General features: G+C 39.1%; 3 protein-coding genes across 11 annotated transcripts; 1 reads left to right on the top strand and 2 right to left on the bottom strand.

Annotated features, from left to right (window-relative positions):
* Window positions 1-315: 315 nt before the first annotated feature.
* On the top strand, window positions 316-3,236 carry mrpl48 (mitochondrial ribosomal protein L48). Its single transcript, XM_082523290.1, has 8 exons — window positions 316-636; window positions 968-1,026; window positions 1,264-1,295; window positions 1,385-1,470; window positions 1,733-1,902; window positions 2,497-2,599; window positions 2,726-2,815; window positions 2,990-3,236. Exons 1-8 carry the CDS (start codon window positions 616-618, stop codon window positions 3,065-3,067), a joined length of 639 nt encoding a protein of 212 aa, XP_082379416.1. The 5' UTR covers window positions 316-615; the 3' UTR covers window positions 3,068-3,236.
* On the bottom strand, window positions 643-11,668 carry LOC309699939 (sterile alpha motif domain-containing protein 9-like). Of its 8 annotated transcripts, none has more exons than XM_082523203.1 (10): window positions 10,197-11,667; window positions 7,183-9,968; window positions 6,839-6,882; window positions 6,661-6,725; window positions 6,302-6,516; window positions 5,965-6,221; window positions 5,339-5,467; window positions 5,094-5,250; window positions 4,967-5,001; window positions 728-777 (listed from the first exon to the last, which is right to left on the bottom strand). In XM_082523203.1, the coding sequence occupies exons 2-9, from the start codon at window positions 9,941-9,943 to the stop codon at window positions 4,991-4,993; spliced, it is 3,639 nt and encodes a 1,212-aa protein (XP_082379329.1). In that variant the 5' UTR covers window positions 9,944-9,968; window positions 10,197-11,667; the 3' UTR covers window positions 728-777; window positions 4,967-4,990. The 8 variants fall into 8 exon arrangements, 7 of the variants coding, with proteins under 7 accessions (XP_082379323.1, XP_082379324.1, XP_082379329.1 ...); XR_014274535.1 differs by lacking the exon at window positions 728-777 and adding an exon at window positions 3,337-3,847 and having other exon boundaries at window positions 4,641-5,001; XM_082523202.1 differs by lacking the exon at window positions 728-777 and adding an exon at window positions 3,337-4,749.
* A 1,509-nt stretch (window positions 11,669-13,177) lies between these two features.
* Window positions 13,178-20,290, bottom strand: LOC309699972 (sterile alpha motif domain-containing protein 9-like). 2 transcript variants are annotated; one of them, XM_082523272.1, is made up of 3 exons: window positions 18,850-20,290; window positions 14,710-17,336; window positions 13,178-14,070 (listed from the first exon to the last, which is right to left on the bottom strand). In XM_082523272.1, exon 2 carries the CDS (start codon window positions 17,317-17,319, stop codon window positions 15,103-15,105), a length of 2,217 nt encoding a protein of 738 aa, XP_082379398.1. In that variant the 5' UTR covers window positions 17,320-17,336; window positions 18,850-20,290; the 3' UTR covers window positions 13,178-14,070; window positions 14,710-15,102. The 2 variants fall into 2 exon arrangements, with proteins under 2 accessions (XP_082379398.1, XP_082379397.1); XM_082523271.1 differs by having other exon boundaries at window positions 14,710-20,290.
* Window positions 20,291-20,954: the final 664 nt, after the last annotated feature.

Raw genomic sequence — 20,954 nt, 5'->3', positions numbered from 1 at the left:
GAGGACAGAGCAGCAGTGCCAGATCTAGAAAACTTTACATCATGAGGGTGTAAAAGAGGGGCAAGATGTCCAGAATGGGAAGAATGTGAAAATCCCTTATGGAGTCAACAAAATATCCACTAAAATAAAACATTTATTGTATCATTATATCTTCAAAGAAAATAAACGTTTTGGACAAACAAGCAATTAAGACAGCTGAATAAATATCAAGAAGAATATATAGAATATAAAAAACAACATCAAGACGAGTACGAGTTGAAGTGCTTGAAAGTAGTGCAGTGGTCTTAGTTTATACTTTTAAAACAGGCCAATTCTTTATTCTACATATAGCCGCTTTGTAAATCATGTTGTCTACAGGTTATTTACCAATATAAGGAACTATATTAGGCATTAAAAAAACAGAACACACAGAAACATCTGTAATCACGTTTTGCCACGACACCCGGAACGGTTGTACTCCCGTGTTTAACCGACGGACAAAAAACAGCACGGACTTCCGGCGTCTGCACCAGTGCGTGTGGTATTGCATGTTATTCATCCTAAGCAGATGCAGTTCTGTGAGGAGTTTCGTCTGAGCATATCTGACATTAAATATCGACAGAGAGAGGCGCAGTGATGAATCCTGTCTTCCGGAAGGTGACGTCCCGCTTATTTGTTTTTTCTCTGCTACAGGTTTGCTGACTTCACAGAGGTCACAGCTGTGCTGGAGCTAAGTTAGCTTCCTGTCAGCCAGCCCCGTGTTTGTGTCGTTGTCTTTTCTGGCTCCTGTAGAGGTAACTGGAAAAACAGAGGATGTTGTAGATGGAGCTGCCAGGCAAGGAGGAAAAGAGGAAGACCGCAATGGGTGTTTATGGTTATACTGAAGGAGGATATCCAAATACTGCTGTGCTTCATAATTGCCGGGATACACTGTTAAATTTAAATGAGTGTGATAAATAGTGGATTTGACAGGTGATGTTGTCTCCAGGTGCAGGCGTCTGTCGCACAGCAGGCGCTCCTGCTGAATAAAGCGCTGACACCTTGCCGGTAAGTCTTTGCCTTGCTTTTTCGGTTGTCCCAGTTGTAGACATTATATGTTTAATTTAATTAAGCAATTAGGTTAAATTTGTCAGTTTTTAAAACAGATTGAAGCACAGACATTTACAACAAGTCTCAATTGTTAGACCGTAGAATTTGTTTTATGTTTCTAAACACATCGCGGTGAGATGATTTCTCCCCTTCTGATACTATTTATGATTAATCTGTGTTCTGTAATCTTTAAAGGGCTGCACCGTCCATCCAGCATCCTGTTTGGTGTAAGTATTTGTGTCCTGTGTATGCAAACTCAATGCAAACTGCTCGTGGTGCTGCAGAATATTTAAAGTGTTGTTTGTTCTCTTCTTAGGCACACATTCTGTAAATGAACGACAGTACAAGGGCATGCCAACCCACGGCATTGGGAGGTGGAAATATCTGTTACCTAAGCAAGCGGTAAGACTCCAAGTGGAGAATATATTGATTGGCTACCTGCTAAATCCAGAATTGAAAATAAAAACATTCTCCTCACACACACAGTTTTGAATAATCACGCCCATTTCATCTTAAAGACCTCATACCACCAGAGTGTCCTCACAGAACTCTTCAGTGTCAGACTGCTGGCTTACTTGTGGTTCCCAGAGTGAATTTTAAATTGTTTGCAGGATAGAGTTAACTGAAGACACTGTCTGGCCCTTTGCTGTTTTGTTGCTTTTAGCCGAGGAAAAAGAAGGACAAGCACCAGATGAAACGGATCATGTCTGCGACAGATACAGCGTACGGCACTCTGAATGTGAACGTGTCAGGATATGACATGACTGTCGTGGAACATTACTCCCAGTACATCCATAACTTCTGCAACCGGCTTGGCATCAAAGTAGCTGACAGGTGAGGATGTTTGGATGGCAGGTCTGAGGTTTCTGATCACTGCAGGTCAGCAGGTAACATTTAACTGAGTCACTTAAGGAGCTGAGATGCAAACCATGTCAAGTTCAATAGGAACATTTCCATTTTCTGCTATAACTGCCCCCTGTTCATTAAGATTAGATGTTTGAAGTTAAACTGTTTTTATTCTTTTCCATATATGAACAACATTAAATATGATTTGGTTTATTTGATTGGTAGACCGGGTATCAAAGGTCCCCCGTCTTCTCTCTTATGTGTGGGTAATTAACAATTCACTCAGCAGATAGAAACATAGTTAGGATGAACTGCAGGTTTGTATAAGTTGTTTTTCCCTGTAAAGGATGGAATAAAAATTATTTAGATATGCGTTTCACATGAAGGGACTGACACAGTTAAACTGTCAAAGCAACAGTAAGGATGGTAGATGATCAAGTTTTAAACCTTGATATAGCAGACTTTGGTCACTAGATGGCAGCAGAGTTCCTCTGCATCTGCCAAATATATTACAGTGAGTTGTTTTGTTTTTCTTTGTAGTAGACTTAAGCTTTAATGCTCTTTAATGCTTCCCACGTACAGCTATGCTTTACCAAGAAAGAGCACAGAGGTCATGCTGATGCAGGAGCAAGGCACCAAGACGTACGTCGATGCTGTCCTCAAGACTCACCACCGAGTCGTTCAGGTAAGACCTGGCTTGTTGTGTTTTTTGGGGTTTTGTTTGTGCTTTCAGCTCAAACTGCAGGTGCTGCAGGTGTACTGACAGGTTTTAAAGACCTAACTGTTAACGGTGTTATTACTTTTTGTCCAGCTGAGCACTCTGAACGCCGCGCTGTGTCCCGTCTTCATGGACGTCCTCTTAAAGAATCAACCAGAGGGAGTTCAGCTCTCTGTGACGGAGGTGAGTAAGCTGTTGCATGTTCATCTTTTAGTCCATAACTGTTGGAGAACATTAGAAATGCTCACTATAACCAACCAGACTCCATCTTACTCTTAAAGGCAATATGCATGTGTAGTTTTTGGTCATATCATAATTTTTAAAACTAATCCACTTCTCTCCCTCTGAACCTCTCAGCACACCGAAGCTGATTTCCAAGCACGGTTCAAGGCGCGTCCAGAGCTGGAGGGGCTCATCGCTCAGATGAACCAATAACTTTCCACCTCATTATGTACAAGTATCAGTTTGATCTAATTTATTACCCATCATTCCTCAGTAGCATCCTGTATAAATGGATTATCTGAAATGGAAAAAAAACTGTGCACATTAGTCTCATTTTGTGACCTTTGGGAAATAAAACCACACTCATTTTTCCACCTTAAAATATTTTCATATTTATTTTTCTGGTTCTTCTGCTTCATTGTAAACTTTGTTCACTTTAATACACATCATGTCACTGTACTTTTTTAACCTTTGGACACAAAATGTAGTATTTTAAATTTCTGTGACTAAAAGTTAGAATTGTAGCAATCAGGTATTTTTTAATTTAAATATAAAAGTTCAGAATATTTTATTTGCCTGTATTCTGAGTAAACATTAACATCTGTATCCCATGTTGTAGAAAAACGTTAAAGAAATTAAATTACACAGATAAAAACAAGATAAACAATTTTAAAAAAATAAAGAAAGGTTTTTTTAAACAAGAGAAAAATATGTATTTGGTTGAGTTAAATAAAAAAAAAAAACTTAAAATGTGGTTCATATTTTAACATTCTCTAAACAATACATTGAGCTCACTCAAGCTCATAGATGAGAAACCTCAGAGACTTTATCCCTTGGACTTCATAGAGCTCATCTTTGAATAATCTCTCATTTAAATTTCTCACAGCATCAAATTTCTCATTGGAGATCAAATCTTTTTTCTGGAGTTTGTCTAGAACGGCTGCTGCCTCGTTCACTGTCCATCAGAGCCGTTGAATGGCGATCCATGAAATGCTGTCCAGAAAAATAAAAAGCAAATGTAAAACATAATAAAACACAGTAAGTTGTAATGCTCTACAATATAGTTTTTCATAAATATATAGTTCTGAAAAAAGAAGCTGTTTTCAGTTATAAGGTTTTACATATCAGCACCTAATGAAAATCTCCTGGTCTTTACAAGACTGTAAAATTACTGAAACTGTAGATGAACAGCAACATGACGTCATTATTTAGTGAAAATTAAGCCAAAATGCTAAATAACTAAGCACACTGCTCCCTGTGCAAGTAACAGCCAGGTGCTGATACAGAAATGCACTTGATTATTGATAATCAGCATCTCTACCAAAGCAGTCGTTCAGTAGTTTCCTAGTCTGGAGCATTCAGGTGTGTGTTAACACAATTCCAAATAGGAAAGCAATAATAGTTTTTAAAAAGAAATTGCTGATGTTCTTCAGTCTGGGAAGAAAGATCATTCGCAAACAGAAAACATTCAAGATAGCTTCCAGTCAACACAGGAGTCACTATCCCAGTAAATTCATCCCAGTATCAGACCATGCCCTGCTCAGAGAAACTGCAAGAAACCCAAGAGCTACATCTGAGACTCTGCAGGCCTCAGCATGTTAACGTTAATGAGAGTACAATTAGAAAAAGACTGAACAAGTTTTGAACGGGCTTTTTTTTGGAAAGAGGGTAAATATCTTCTATCTAAAAAGAACAGCAGCAATGCTGCATGTGAAAAAAAAAAAGCAATATATTTTGGATAGGTGAGACCTAAGTAGGCATGTTTGAACAAAATACACAGCACTACCTTTGGAGAAAACCAAACAGCATATCAGCACAAACACCTCAAACCAACTGTCGAGCACGGCGGTGGAAGGGTGATGGTTTGGGCTTTGTTTTATAGCGACGGGATCAAACTGGAAATCGTGCAAAGAGACAGTGATCCAGACCACAGCGAGAACTTTACAGCAAATGGGTGAAAAAGAAAGACTGCTTTTTGTTTCTCTCAGGTTTGTTTTTAGGTTGTTTCAGAACCCAGTTTTCTTTTTAAATTATGTCTTGATAAGCAAATCATAAGATTTGAAAAAGGAATTTACTTTATAAAATAATCATGGATTAAAGCGAACCTCTTACCCTGTTCTTGGTGAATACTTGTGCTTAATATTCATCTGGAATAAAAGGGGTCAAGCTGGTCAAATACTGGCCTTGTCTAAATATTTTAGATGAGCTGCGTTAGGGTAACAACATATAAAACACTAACCTGTTCCGATAGCGCACGTCCACACGGTGTCCTTTTCCTTTCCTCCCCTGCGCTCAACTTCAAGTTTCAGTTTCATGTTTCCGAACTCGCTTTTTTCATTTCCAATGACCACCTCAAAGAAATTAGTGTCGCTCCACTCCAACATGAACTGCTGTTTCTGCAGAGAAAACGTTTTATGGAAACTTGAGGATTTTTGCTGTTTCTATGTTATGGTGCAATGAACAGAAGGGCAGCTTAGTCCAAACCTCAGGGCAGATTTGTGCTGTGTCCCAGTCTGTTGAGAGGTAGAAATAACTCTCCAGCTGTACAGGGTCAATAGGACTTGTCTTTTGGATTTTTCTGAATCCGTCAGATTTCTCCTTCTTCTCCACTTCCTGAAACATGGAAAAATGGACCATTCTTCACATACAAGTAATGGTTGGAAATCTTTGGGAATTGTGTTCACATCTATTCATGTCTTTAATGAACATATGTGTTTGTGTTTATATCAAGATGAGAACATTGATTTGCACTACTGCAATCCATGTAACTGAAAAGGGAAAATGCTAAGAAAACACAAGTAACAACTACAAAGTTTAAAAAAAGCTCAAAGCTGTTCAAAAAACAGCTTTTGAAAGAATTATTAAATTACATTAGCATAAAGATGGCTGTAAGTTCTTAACTTTTAATGCAGTTTTCTCTGCCTGAAAGTCAGTAATGTTGTCAGTTGGGTTGTCAAAACATTTAGAGACCAAACTCTATTAATTTGCTGCCTTGTAGTGTCACTGTGTTTTTGTATTTATCAATGAGAGCATTTTATTTCTCTGTGTTATTATATATTTTTCCTCACTTCTACTTTATATTGTTGCTCCAGTATGTGGCATTGTATTACCTGTTGTATTAGAGGATCATGTGGGACCAGGTAAACGTGCAGAGTGAGGCCAGATGTGATTTGCATGTATATCAAGACATCAGCAAAAACTTTTAGATATAGGCCCAGTTTCTTTAGGATCATGGCTCCTCTTAGAGAGAACTCCGGCTTGTTTAACTTCACATGGGATGATGTCATTTCAGACACTTGCTCCAAATAACCTCCACTGCTGTCCACATGCAGAACTCGAAATATGTCTGACATCGCTGCATTTTCACCTGCAAAGCACAAACAGTCGTGTGCATAAATATCTTTATTACTGTAATAAAACAATCATATGTGTTTTACGACTGCTCACCTGTACAGATCCAGTGCGGCAGACGGACTTCCTCTAGCTTCCCATCTGTGACTTTGATGTCCATTAGGGGTCCTGCTGGTATGTAGTCCATGCATACAGGTTTCCTCATGAATCGCTCCCATGAGCTAAACTGGTATCTGAAGCTGACGGTTTCCTTACAAACCCACCGCAAGGCAGACTCGCTGCATTCATATTTGCCACTTTCAGACTGCAGGCTGAATTTGAATAGACAAGACAAAATGCTCTGTTGTGCTCTGTTCACATGCACGAACAGAAATGGCACAATGCAAATAGTACAAAGTGGTACTTTAAACCCAAACCACTTCATTGTGTGTCTTGTAATTAGTGATAACCTTCACCTGTAAGTATGAACCTTGTCCATTATCTGGACTTCAGGTTTCAGCTTCGTCCACGGACTGGAGTCCTGTTGTACAAGATATTTTTACATTGTCATGGTCATTGAAATTGTAAAATCTTTACAATTATTGTAAGATGCAATAAATGAGTAGAAAAAAATCCACAGAAACAGAGACTTACCATTTCATTGCCAAAAGCTTTCAGAAGTCTCTCAGAAGGTTCTTCTTAAAGCAAAGTTAATGTTTAAAGAGCTAGCTAACAAAATCCAATAATTCTAGCACAATTTTAACGTTATTTTAACTTGTGCGAGATTTCTATATGATATAAGTACATAAAAAACATGCTTTTTAATCTTAGCATCTTTAAAGCAGAAAAATGGAGGAAACACCATTTGGTCATGTAAAATTATCAACCTAGCTGTATTAAAACAACTATTGTCATTATAACATGAAAAAATGTAATACTCAAAGAGGAAAGCATTTAATTTGTTGAGGGAAAGGATTTTAATAGTTTCATTTTCTTACCCTCAGTTCTTCTGTGAACGTTGTAAGCAACAGGACCACTGATTGTAAATCCAAGATAAAAGAACACATGGCCTGAGTTCCAGAGGCTGTCTTTTTGGTTAACATCCAACTTGATCTCTGTGCCGCCAAATGTTGCATACAGCCTGTAATTTCTCACCACCCCTTTAACCCTGAGAAGTTTGTCTTTGACTGTTGGATTTCTGAAAACATCGTCGTTCCTCCAGTTTGTTTTTGGGTCTTCCAGTGCATCTTGGGTCCACAAGATTTCAAGGTTGTGTCTGTGAAGAAGTCTGTTCAGACCCTGACCCGGTCCAAGAAAAAATATGGGTCGAAGGTACCTTGACTGAAAGAGTGACTTATATTCTTGTTCATAGGATTGCAGAATATTTTGAATTAAATGAGGGAGGTCAAAGGCCAATTTGTCTTCACCATCTGTAGGCCAACACAACAGCAGAGCTAACATGTGAAACTCGGGTTGCATCTCAGGAGCCAATGGCATTTTCTCTCTAAAGCTGCTTTGGTAGTCGGAGCTGGAGGGAGGTTCTTTCAGATTTATCAGCATGATATTGGCCAGAACGTAGTTGAGTAAGGCATGTGTAGCAGAATGTTTGTGTTGGCAGATTTCTCTCCACCATACAGCAATGTCCTTGGTGTCTGATCTAGTGCATCTTTCAAGACATGAAAGTACTCCCGGAGAAGTGACAGCCAGTTTTTGTTTAAGTTTGTGGAAGGCTTTCTGGAGTTGATCATTTGGTTCTGCGTCTCCAACATACTTTTTGTAGCATTCTATTGTCTTTCTGGACATGTAGGATGGATCTTCTTTCTTTACAACAGAATATGAATAAGTTAAAAAAGTGTCAAAAAATTCAGATCTTTTCTCAACCAAATCTCTGAGGCTGTTTATTAGCTCCTTAAACCTGAAAAGTTTCTCATCTCCGAGGGATTTCAGGACAGAGCCCAGAGACACAGTCTTTGTGAGAACTTGCTTCCAAAGTTCATCATGTCTGATAAGATGGTCATACAACAGGGTGCAAACTTCCAGATAACCAAACAGCCCTCTGGTGTTTAAAGCACGCAAGACTTTTTTATTGCCATCTCCTTGTTTGCCTTTCATGTGTTCATTCTCAGCAAGTCGTTCCTCATCTTCAAAAGCTTCAATGCCTTTTTGGGCCAGCTGTAAAATTTCTCTTGGCTTGGCAGAAAGTTTTAAGTTCTTCAGGTGGATCTTATGGACTTGGCCTAGTGTATCTGCAACATATGAACTCCAAGGTGCTCTCTGCTTTGCTTTTTTTGCCCAAATTTCTGCCTCATTGTAGTCTTCTATTTCTATATAATAAAAACGAGCAAGAGTTTGTGGAAAAAGTGGGTTGTCATCAAATTTTTTTGAGGCCACCTTCAAAACTGACAGACTCTGACTTTTGCCTTTCTTTTTGTCATCATCTTCTGTCTTTGTAATATCTTGAATCAGTCTGGAAAACTTTTCTTTCTTCTCATTAATTACACCAGTTGGGTCCTCTATTATTTTAATTTCTCTTTTGGTTAGCATGTCTTTGACAAACCCAAGCAAACATGGGGGAACATAACTTTTGCAAAAACTGTTCAAGAAGTGTCTTGTTGTGTCACTTCTGGTCACACCTGCATCACCCAACAGTTCAGTACAACACTGAGCTATCATATTGTGAGCCATGCAAACCTTTTTTTCAGATCTTTCACCTTGTTGGAAGGTGACGATCAGATGACTGAAAGGCTGCATTTGATCCTCCAGTGAAAGGTCATCTTCATCTTCATGTCTGAGGAAGTCCAGGCACTGAGACTCCAGGAGATATGAACCTGGTACGTAGGCGTTCAGCAGGGATAGGAAGGCAGCAAGCTGCATCTTCAGTGGCTTATTTGTTCTTTTGATATGTTCTAATGTAGCACATGCGTTCCTGATGTAGGCTTGAGAGAAATTAGACTGCAGAATGTTAAAACCATGAAACTGCTTGCACCGATCACCAAATCTTCTGCCAAGCTCCTCTTTTTTCATATCAAAGTCTGCTTGCTCTCTGTCTGAGAGAGATTTTTTGAGAATAATAGATTTTCTCATTTTCCTCTTGAACTTTTGTTTCAGTTCATAAGAACGCTCCTTTTGGTGGATAATCCCGTCACTGCTTCTCACACAGTTCAGTAAAATTACCACAGGCAAATCAATTTCTATATCCTGTTCAGCAATCTCTTCCATAATCCTGTCCTGGAGGATGTCCAATATGAACTCATCATTTAGTAACAACAGTACCGTTTTCTGGTGGCCATGGCTACCTGCTGTAAAAAGGCTGACCACATCTTGCGCAACTTTTGTGATATCTAATGTTGAGCCTGTCAAAACAGCACATCTGAAGGTTTTCCTCAAGTCCCACAGCACCTGCATAGCCAGTGTGGTTCCCCCACATCCTTGTTGATGAAACAGTTTAATTGTTGATGTCCCAGGGCCTTTTCTTCTCAGGTGAATTTGTTCTTTAAGGGTTTCATATCCATCTCGTTTGATAAAAGGAGTTGCATTGCCATCTGACACTGCTTGTTCACTGATATAGAAGTTTAACCAGTTCGGTGGGGCCCCTCTGTAAAAGTTTTCCTCCACTTGCTCAGCGTGTTGAGTTTCAACAAACTCTCCTTCAAACTGTCTGGTGTAGAGGACATCCAAAAATGAGAAGGAATCACTGATTTTACTCGTTACATGTATTTGTCCACCTTCAGCAGTGGGCAGGGCTGGTCTGTTTGCCATCTTCACACTTTCACTTTGCTTCACCCTAATGAATGTTAAACAAAACAAACATGAGTCCGTCTTATGTCTTAGCTTAAACTATTTGTAATTTAGGTCCTACATTCACTTTATGGAATGTGATACATTTAAATAGCCATTTCATTGCTGGTCAATCACATAAAATAAATATAGCCTTCTCCATGTAAAGAACCAGACACTAACTTCAATTAAAACTTCCATTTGTCATTTGCAGATCTTAAGAGATTTTTCTTACCTTCTCCCAAATTACACGGACAGCTCTAAAGACCTGCTATTATGTGTGTGTTCAAGCACTGGGACCGTGAATGTGTCATGTAACCCGGAAGGTAGTCGTCACACCCAAAGCAGGTTGGGATAATCAGGTACAGACATGTACACCTCTACAGTTTGAATGTTAGAGCAGTTCCAGTTTCAGAGTAGTTTAAAAAAAGGAATGAGTCAATTTAACAGCACATTTTCTTCCTGGTTTTTAAAAAAAGCAGAGGCTACGCTTGACGTGTTCAGTCAATAAACACGTCAAGCTGGCATAAAATATTGCACAATCAGACGCTAAAGATTGGAAATTTGCAAATTTGGCCAACAAAATAATAAAATATGTGATATATGTTAATATTGTCCTATTTTGAAACATTACCTACATTTGTTTAAAGGGCAGGGTGACTTCATTTGATTAGGAAATGCTTGTCACAACAGGAAATACTAAGGCTTTACTATGAACGGTTTAATGATGAAAGATAACAATTCTTTCTGTCTCTATTTCACTCATGTGGCTGCTGTTCAGGTCTCAGTTTGCAATTAAACAGTGCTTGAGTATTTGGAAACATTTAAACAAATAAAAGGAGGGCATTAAAATAGGTTAGGATGTAAGCAAATGTAAATAATCAATGAAGAGTGTTTGGAAGCGCATCAAAAAAGAATATTTATGTGGCTTGATCACAGACAGTTCTCTATTATCCAAAATGTTTTTCACTCTCTTTCTCACACACACACACACACACACACACACACACACACACACACTTTATCTTTAATGAATGCTGACCTATGTTTTATAAAATCATGTGTACATAACCTGGTTCTGGTCTTAAAAAGGGTAAAAGGACATGACAGACTTATATAGAGGTCACTCTATAAAAAAAAACTCCTCTCACCCCTACTGGTGGTCTATGGCCACCACCACTATATCCGGTTGGTTAGCCACCTCCATCCGGAAGTCTCACAGGATCTTAGCTCAGTCATTCTCCACCACCCTAGAGGATGTCTCCCATTTTGACCTCTGGACTTCCAGGCCATATTTGGCACAGATGTTTCTGTACACTATGCCGGCCACTTGGTTATGGCGTTCCATGTATGCCCTGCCTGCTAGCATCTTGCACCCTGCTGTTATGTGTTGCCATCTTCCTGATGTATTTGTGGATGTTCGTTGTCTCATCCTGGACCGTGGTACTGACACTCACCAGTCCCCGTCCTCCTCCTTTCCGCTTAGCATACAGGTATCATTCTTAGTGCTGCAATCACATCATCTAGTAGATCTTCTGAGGGTACTTCACCTAGTCTTGGTAACTGGCTACGGGGGATCCAGGTTTCCCCACTTCTCATCAGGGTGCCCTGGTACCTAGACACCTGTCTCGGACTTTGTTGATTAGGGTGACGTCCGAGATGGCATGACTTTATATTTCTCTCTCTCGTTCATGTCGAGAATGAGGGGGGGGGGTCTAGCCTAGGACTCTTACTGGATACAGATGGTAAATGGCCTGCATTTGTATAGCGTTTTTCTAGTCCCTAAGGACCCCAAAGCGCTTCACACTACATTCAGTCATTCACCCATTCACACACTGGTGATGGCAAGCTACATTGTAGCCACAGCTGCCCTGGGGCGCACTGACAGAGGCGAGGCTGCCGGACACTGGCGCCACCGGGCCCTCTGACCACCACCAGTAGGCAAACATGGGGTTAGTATCTTGCCCAAGGATATTTGGTATGCAGCCAGGAGGCAGCCTGGGATCGAACCACCGACCTTCTGATTAGTGGCTGACCTGCTCTGCCATCTGAGCTACAGCCACCTGATGCCCCAGGTGCCCCAGGTGGGAATCAAACTTATGACTCCTGCTCCAGAGATGTACATATATATGCAAAAGTATTCCCTTGTCTGCCTTCACATACATATGTTCACTGTTTTCTTTATGTTGTTGTTGTGATTTGGTGCTATATATAAAATAATCGGCTTGCCTTAAGTGAGATCCTATTTTTAATCCATAGAGCTTAATATGCAGCTATATCCAGAGGTGGGAAGCAATGAAGTACAAACACTTTGTTACTGTACTTTACATGAGTATTTTTTTCCTGGTATCCAAGAGGCTTCTTCAATTCTTAAACCAAAAGGTGGAAAGTCCCAGGCATTTAAAGTGGGGATTGTCAGTGATTTATTATTAATTAATGTTAATATTATTTCACTACTAATCATGTCTCAAAATAAATTAAAAGCATGTTTAACAATTTATGGTATTATGTGTGTTATTAAATGATGCCAATATTTCACTTTGAAATAATTTTATAAGACGTGGCACTTCACAAAACTAAAGGCCAGACGTGCAAAACTGTTAGGCTGGGCTTTAAACAACTAACTGTTTCAGATGTACTAAATAATCTGCAAACAAACTTTAAATTAATAGTAAATATAATTTACTAATTAGGGTGGCTGGCCTCTTCCTTAGAGATAGGGTGAGAAGTTCGGCCATCCGGGAGGGGCTCAGAGTAGAGCCGCTACTCCTCCACATTGAAAGGAGCCAGCTGAGGTGGTTCAGGCATCTGACAAGGATGCCTCCTGGGCGCCTCCTGGCTGAGGTGTTCCGAGCATGTCCCACTGGGAGGAGGCCCGGGGCAGACCCAGGACACGCTGGAGAGATTATATCTCTCAGCTGGCCTGGGAACGCCTTGGTGTTCCCCCGGATGAGCTAGAGGAGGTGGCGAGGTCTGGGCTTCTCTGCTTAGGCTGCTGCCCCTGCGACCCAGCCCCGGATAAAGCGGAAGAAGATGGATAAAATATAATTTTTCAAATATGTCTATGAAATCAGTACCAAATGTGTGTAAATGTGCAATTAAATACTTTATTGAGTAAACTCGGATAATAAAACAAACAACCCTCCTAAACTAGACAAGAACAATAAGTAAAAAGAAATCAAACACTGGTTAGACAGGGGTACAAACAAACAAACAAACAAACAAACAAACAAACAAACAAAAAGCTGAATATAAATCCTTTTCACATTTAAACTTAGATAAATCCATAACATTATCGAACCTTTATTTAACAGCATGTACATCCTCTTTTATACTTTAGAATCTAACACATAAAACAAACACAAAAAGGCAACCTTTAATTGAGAAGACCCAAATGCAGATGCCTGTATACGGGACTTAACAAAAGCAAGCCATTTATAGAGGTTGCACAAAATACAAAACAAAAGGCAAACGTAGACTAAGACTTTGCCTGCAGGAAACATAACCTGGAAAGTACTAGCATGGAGAAAGAACCTACGTTCCAGCACCAGACAAGGGCAGATTTGGCCAGTAGATACACAGCGAGGGTGATCAGGGAGGTGAAGACAGCTGGGAATACAGGAAGGAAAAAAAACAGGAGTAACAAGACAGGAAGCAAAACAACAATTTAAAACGATACTTTGAGGAGACATTTTTCTTCAGATGTTGATTAGCAAAGTCTTTAGAAATGTATAAACAAAATATTAAATAGACACTATGCAAAGAAGCCAAATTTTAGGAAGTAAATCATCTCTAAGAATCAGAAAGTCTGAAAGTCTGTTGTTTAGGTGTTAGCATAGACAATACATACATGACTAAAAGTGCTGGATCACATGCATCACATCAACGCTACAGCACAATTTTCTCCTTTTAGTTTTTGCCCCTACATATAAAAAGACATAAATACTATAAAGGAAGCTTCAGAATCACTTTCCTATTGGGGGGGATGTTGACCAGGATTCAGAAACTTGGATGTCCCCCATTATCTTGTATGATGTTTAAAGCTTAAGGGGCAGCTTTGGTCTCTTTCACACTGTTGGTCAGAGTTTTCCCATTCTGATCTGCAATAACTGATGTAATCAGCAAACAAAAAATAAAGTAAAACAACAGAAAAATGGATAATACAGGTTAAAAAACACAATACAATATTATGCTATGGTGTAAATCTAAAAAGTCCAATAAGTAACTATTACTGTAATGTAGCCAAATAAATTCTCATTTGCACTGTTTAATTTTGTAATATTGCATTTATGTGTATGTACTTTATGTTATTATTGCACCGTGAATCATGTCAAAACTTGTAATAGACCTGCCGGTGCACCGTGTCCATTTCACGCTTTCCCTTTCCAAACCATGAAAAAGACACACATGCAGAAGTTGCAGTAAGTTGCACGCTGTAGTAACTGCAGAATGAGATATTTTATTTCAAGCTAACATGACAATAATCAAGTGAAAGTGTTCAAATGGACATTATTAACACATTTACATCTATATACATAGATGCCACCTAGCTGAAATTTACTCTATGTCTTTTTGTTCAATCCTGACTTCTTGGCTTAATATGTTATCTCGCTCTGCTGGTAATGCAACTTCTACATGTGTGTACATTTCACATTTTGGAGAGGCAAAGCATGAAACAACTACTAACTAGTAGTGAATGTTTGCAGAGCATTTTACTTCATTGCAATGTTACTGTTATGTTATCTTACCTGTGTCTGCAGTTTTATTCTGAATGCCAAAGGCCACAGGACCTCTGATAGTAAATCCAAGGTAGAAGGTAACTTGACGTTTTTTCCAAAGGCTGTTTTGCAGATTGGCATTGATCTTAGTCTCTTTACCACCAACTCCTGTATATACTCCGTAGTCTCTTACTACTCCATCAAGTCTAAGAAGGAGCTCTTGGACATCAGGACTTCTGAAGATTTCTTCTTTCTTCCAGTTATCGCTCCAATCTGGTTTTGCTTTCAGATGATTTTCAATAATTGTTCTGTGAACAATTCTTTTCACACCTTCACCTTTTCCAATGAAAAACACAGGAAGAAGATACCTGGCACGAAAGTACTTCTTATATGCATTTTCGTAAGTGTTCTGCATTTGCTGAATTATTTGACTGATGTCATAAACACACTGGCCTTCATTTTCAGGCCAGTACAGAGAAGGGTGAACATGTGCAGCTCAGGTGGGTCTGTGTCACTTGGGGGCATTTTCCGTCTAAATAGTGTGAGGATGTTGTTGACAAGAGACGTTTCTGAATCTGCACTTGGATGCATTTCTCTACACTTTGTAGATATGTATTCGAGCTCTGATTGAGTGTATTGTTTGACAAGAAATGACAGCACTTCCACAGACTGGTCATCTAGGTTTCCCTCCTGAAACATCTGGATGAGTTGTTTTGCAGTTGTGTCTCCAACATACTTCTGGTAGCACTCTGAGGTGTCTTCAGATATATATTCAGGATCATCTTTCTCTGTGTTAGGCTTTGAGTAAGTCAGATATTGTTCCAAAAAAAAGCATTTTCTTTCAACTTTATCTCTGAGGCTTTCTAGTAGTTCAATGAATCCGAGGAGTTTGTAGCCTCTAAGTGATTTCAGGAAAGAGGTCGCCGATACTTTTTTTGTGAGAACCTTTTCCCAGGTTTCATTTTGACTAACAAGTTTGTCATATAGAGTATTGCAGACCTGCAGGTAACCAAAAAGCCCTCTTGAATTAAAAAGTCTTGAAACATTCCTCTTGCCATGTTCTTTCATGTCTGGTCCATCTTCATCCTCAGCTAATCTTTCTTCATCTTCAAAAACTTTAATTGCTTTTTGAGCCATTTGCAAAATTTCACTTGTTTTGGCAGAAACATTTTGCTTCATTAGGCGGTTTTTATGGACTTGGCCAAGTGTGTCAGCAACAAATGAATTTTGAGGATCTCTTTCTATTGCTCTTTGTGCCCACATTTCTGCCTGATTGTAGTCTTTTAGTTCTATATAATAAAAACGAGCAAGAGCTTGTGGAAAAAATGGATTTTGAAAGATTTTACATGAGGCCTTCTCTAAAACTGTTGCACACTGACATTTCCCCTCCATCGTTTGGATGTCTAGAATTAGTCTAGAAAACTTTTCCTGTTTCATTTCTGTGCTGTTGACTTGGTCCACTTCTTTTTTCATTTCTCTTTTGGTTAGCATGTCTTTGACAAAACCAAGCAACCACAGAGGAATCTCATATCTGCAAAAACTGTTCAAGAAGTTTCTTGTTGTGTCACTTCTGGTCACACCTGCCTTTGCCAACAGTTTAGTACAACATTCTGCTATCATAGTGTGAGCCATGCGGACTTTTTTCTCACAACTTTCATTTTGTTGGAAGGTAATAATGAGATGATTTAAAGGCTGCATTTGATCCTCCAGTGAAAGGTCATCGTACTTGTCTTGTCTGAGGAAGTCCAGGCACTGAGACTCCAGGAGATATGACCCTGGTACGTAGGCGTTCAGCAGACAAAGGAAGGCAGCAAGCTTCAGTGACTGGTTTGTTTTTTTCCTTTTTTCTAATGCAGCACATGCCTCCCTGACGTAGTCCTGAGAGAAATTACTTTGCATTATGTTAAAGCCATGAAATTGTTCACATTTATCTTTGTACCTCTTTTGAAGCTCTTCCTTTTTCTTATCAAACTTGTCCTTCTCATTGTCTGAGAGTGTGTTCTTTAGGACAACGTGGTCACTCTGTTGAGGTGCATTGTTTCTCACACAGCTGAGGAAAATGACTAGAGGCATATGAGTAACTATCTTCTGCTCAGCAACTGTCATCATAATGCTGCTCTGGAGATCTTCCAGAATCGACTCATTGTTCAGCAACAACAACACAGTTCTCTGGTGGTTTTGACTGCCTGCTGTGAAAAGTTGGACAACCTCCATTGCAACTTTTGTAATATCTGAGGTGGAGCCAGTTAAAACAGCACACCTGAAGGTTTTTCTCAAGTCCCACAACACCTGCATGGCCATTGTAGTTCCTCCACATCCTGGTTGGTGTGTCAGTTTTACAGTTGATATCCCTGGAAATTTTCTATTTTTCTTAATTTGTTCCCTGAGTTCTTCATATCCATCTCTTTTGATAAAAGTAGTTCCAGTCTTTAGGGACTCTGCCTGTTCACTGATGTAGAAATTTAACCACTCAGGTGGGGCCCCTCTGTAAAAGTTTTCCTCAGCCTTTTTTGTGCATTCCAGGAGATCTTCATCTGAATATTTTCCTTCAAACTGATCTGCATGGAGAATATCCAACAATGGGAGGCTTCCCATATGCAATTCCCCTTCCTTAGTGGACCATGCTGGTCCATTTGCCATCTTTAGCTTTAAGTGTCCTGCAGCATAATAAACGTGTGAAAAGATTTTTAGTCTGAACTGTTCTCTGAGGCTAAATGGCAGTAGCACACACACATTTGAAATGTACATTACTAAGGGTTAGGATTTTACATTCATCAAATTATACCTACTGCGTTAGTTTTATTCTTGATTGTTATTATTCACTAGCTGGGCCCACGTCCTCATTTTAGGTTTGACAGCGTTTTAGTAGGTAAAAGTGAATGCTTTGACATGAATTGAGCTGCGGTTTGGGGAGGACTTGAAGGGGACTGGCGATGGCTCCCGGGCTGGGCAAATCCCCATGTACTAAATAGAAGTGAAGAAGTTAAAGAATGGAGAACAAGGGATCAGCTTGCAGTACTGGGGGGTACCTATATAGATGACAGCCGGAAGGAGCGTGTTTGGAGGTGTGGTCCTGCTCCTGAAATTCCGATACATAATCTCCAATTACTGGTTTTAACCCTTTAAACGCTGACCTAATTTAGCCTTTAAACCAGGGGTAGGCAACTCCAGGCCTCAAGGGCCGGTGTCCTGCAGGTTTTAGATGTGTCCTTGATATAACACAGCTGTCTTGAAGTTCCTCAACATGTCTTGAAGTTCTCCAGAGGCCTGGTAATGAACTAATCATGTGATTCAGGTGTGTTGACTCAGGGTGAGATCTAAAACCTGCAGGGACACTGGCCCTCGTGGACTCGGATTGGGGACCCCTGCTTTAAACCCTAACCCATCACCAGTGACGGTTAGCATTTTTAGCAAGGGTAGGAAACTCCAGGCCTCGAGGGCCGGTGTCCCTGCAGGTTTTAGATCTCACCCTGAGTCAACACACCTGAATCACATGATTAGTTTATTACCAGGCGTCTGGAGAACTTCAAGACATGTTGAGGAGGTCATTAAGCCATTTAAATCAGCTGTGTTATATCAAGGACACATCTAAATCCTGCAGGGACACCGGCCCTCATGGACTGGGATTGGGGACCCTTGGTTTAAAGGGTTAATTAAAATTTGGCATGTAGTAGTGTTTTAGAAAATAAAGCAGACTTGGAGATAAGTACTTCTACATCAAACTTGTAATTCTGACCCCTAAAGTTATCTTCATCCACTAAATATATTTTATGTATTGTACTTTTACAAGCCCCTGGAATCTTCTAAAACCTGGAATCATTATGTCCAAGCAGTTTTTCCCAGGTCTAACCACAGATTGACTGTAGGGTCATTCCATCTCATATCATCAAATCTTTACAAAAAAATCTGCTCAAGCATCTTCAACTTTTTTAAACATGTATATAATGATTGGTGTGAAATTTTACATTCATACATAAAATACTTTTCAATATATATTTTTCTGAGAAAAACAAATCTGATCAATTTTCATACCAAACTCTGAGACTGTTGAACAGAAAGTCTGTGTTGATTTAAGATGTAATCACTGCTGTTGTATATGTAGCACTTTTTGTGTCCGGACAGAGATTTACAAGTGTAACTTCTCAAAAACTCCATAAAGATTTCTCTTACCTTGTGTTCTACTTGATGCAAATGTGTTTGATGTCCTCTCATATCTTACATGTATTAGTGACTAGTGACTTTTGTGCTGGAGTTATATATAGTATACAGCCACTTGTCACACCCAGGTAGGTGTGAGAGTAGATACTCAGCACACACTGATCAGATGAGGTAGTAGTAAGATATGTTCAAAATGTTTGAAGGAATCATTAGGACTTTATATTTACTTGTTTCTGAGAAAAAGGCAGATTGGAATAAAGCCTATTAAAGATATTCAGATGGAAAATCTAGAAGAAGCTATCAATGAAAGATCAGGGAAAATGTAAAAAAAATGTCTTCAATGTTTGAGGTTATTGTTTTCTTACTTTGACGCAGCAGTATTATTGTGCGACAAAGATTGAACATTTCCAGGAAAAGCGTGGGGGTGAGATCAACAGATATGTTACTGACAAGAGGCCATGCAACTGTAAACTTTGTAACACTGTCAACAGTTTCTTTCATATTCTAACATGCTTTGTTTCCTTCATTTCTTTCTTCTTTCATTTCATTTCTTTCAAAGGCATTTTAAGTTTCCTTTTTCTGATAATGAAACGTACCACTGCAATGTTTTCTGTTCTTACTATCTGACTGTCAAATGTTACCAGTGTTTTTTAGGTTATGACATAGTCATGCTGACATTGGAGTGCGGTGTAATGCACTTTTAAGGTTGCAGATGTGCATATAATGCTTAATAAGGACATTTTTAGGATCTTTTGGTTATTACAACTAAATGACAGGGCTCCACGAAATGTAACCTTGATCACAATTTTGGCTTCCCACGATTAAATTAACACAATCTTGAAAATGATCTGTTATTTAAAAAACAAAGCAAAAGCAAATTAAGTACTCCCTAAACGATGCCTGATCACAAGCTTTCATGTACCACACACGCACAGCTGTTCATTGCATCACACAGCTTGAAGTTTCCTGGACTTGTCAGTACAAGTAACACTGCCAAAAATCAGAACAACAAAAAACAAAATGTCTGGCACAACGTGTGGAAATGCTTGATTTTTAAATAATGTGTGTCTGTGCAGAGAACTAAACTGACAATTTTTTCAACCAGCTGAAAAGGGGAAATGTAGAAGGATCCCACAGCTGTCGAGTACTTTTCTACGAGTTTAGTCCCATCTGTCATGTAGATGAATGGAGTGAAAGAGTTTAAATTTTATTTCTATTAAATGCACTCTTGTCCAGCTAAATATGGATCTCATAGATCTGCAGAGGTTAATTAGCAGTAATATAGAAAAATGTGAAAGAAGCCCTGTTGATATAGGTTTTGGTGCCTTTTTTAAATTTTATATTTTTCTTCTAAGTGAGGAATAAGCAGGAGCAGTTTTACTTTTGCCACTGAAAGAATAAAGTTATATATGAAGAAAACAAAGGAAATGTTTTATTTATGTTCTAGTCCTGCCATGTTGCAAGAGAGCCTGCTTATGCAGTTCAACAGACCGACCACGTTCACAACGTGAACCACGTTTTATTTTGCCTTTGCCATCAGAACGTCATTACAATCTGGCTACCTGACAGAAAATGACAATGAATCCACATTTTTGCACAGATTTGACCTTTTAAAGGTCCTAAACTTTTGATCAGCTGTAAAACAGCCTGTTTCAGTTTAAGTGTTGTTTTTAATAAATTGCATGCTCAAGACCATTTTTCAAGTGGTCTTCAACTTTTGAGCCGGACTGTGTTTTGATGTGTAATTTTAGTACAGTGAAAAAGTGACACAATTTTAGTTCAGTCTCATTTAAATTGTGACAAAACGCCAAATCCTTATATTTGTCTAAATATCCATGATATTTTGCTGGAGTCAGTCCAAAATAAATCATGAATCCAGAAATACTTCTTGCCTAAATTAACAAAAAAAATGTTATTGCATGAGTTCTACATCCAGGCTGACTCAACATGTTGTGTAAGTGTGCTAAAACATGTTGTTAATGTTGCAACTAAAATGGTTAATTCCTCAGGGCAAGTGCGCTCAATCTCTTCACTTCACTTCAGGCTCAAACTAAATTTAACCATGTGCACAATAACAGGCGTAACTCGTAATCTGATCTATTTAAGAGCAACAATTC

The sequence above is a fragment of the Aulonocara stuartgranti genome, assembly GCF_965226115.1.
Source record: "Aulonocara stuartgranti genome assembly, chromosome: 3".
In the NCBI taxonomy this organism is placed as follows: domain Eukaryota; kingdom Metazoa; phylum Chordata; class Actinopteri; order Cichliformes; family Cichlidae; genus Aulonocara; species Aulonocara stuartgranti.
This window is presented reverse-complemented; position numbering and strand designations above follow the sequence as displayed.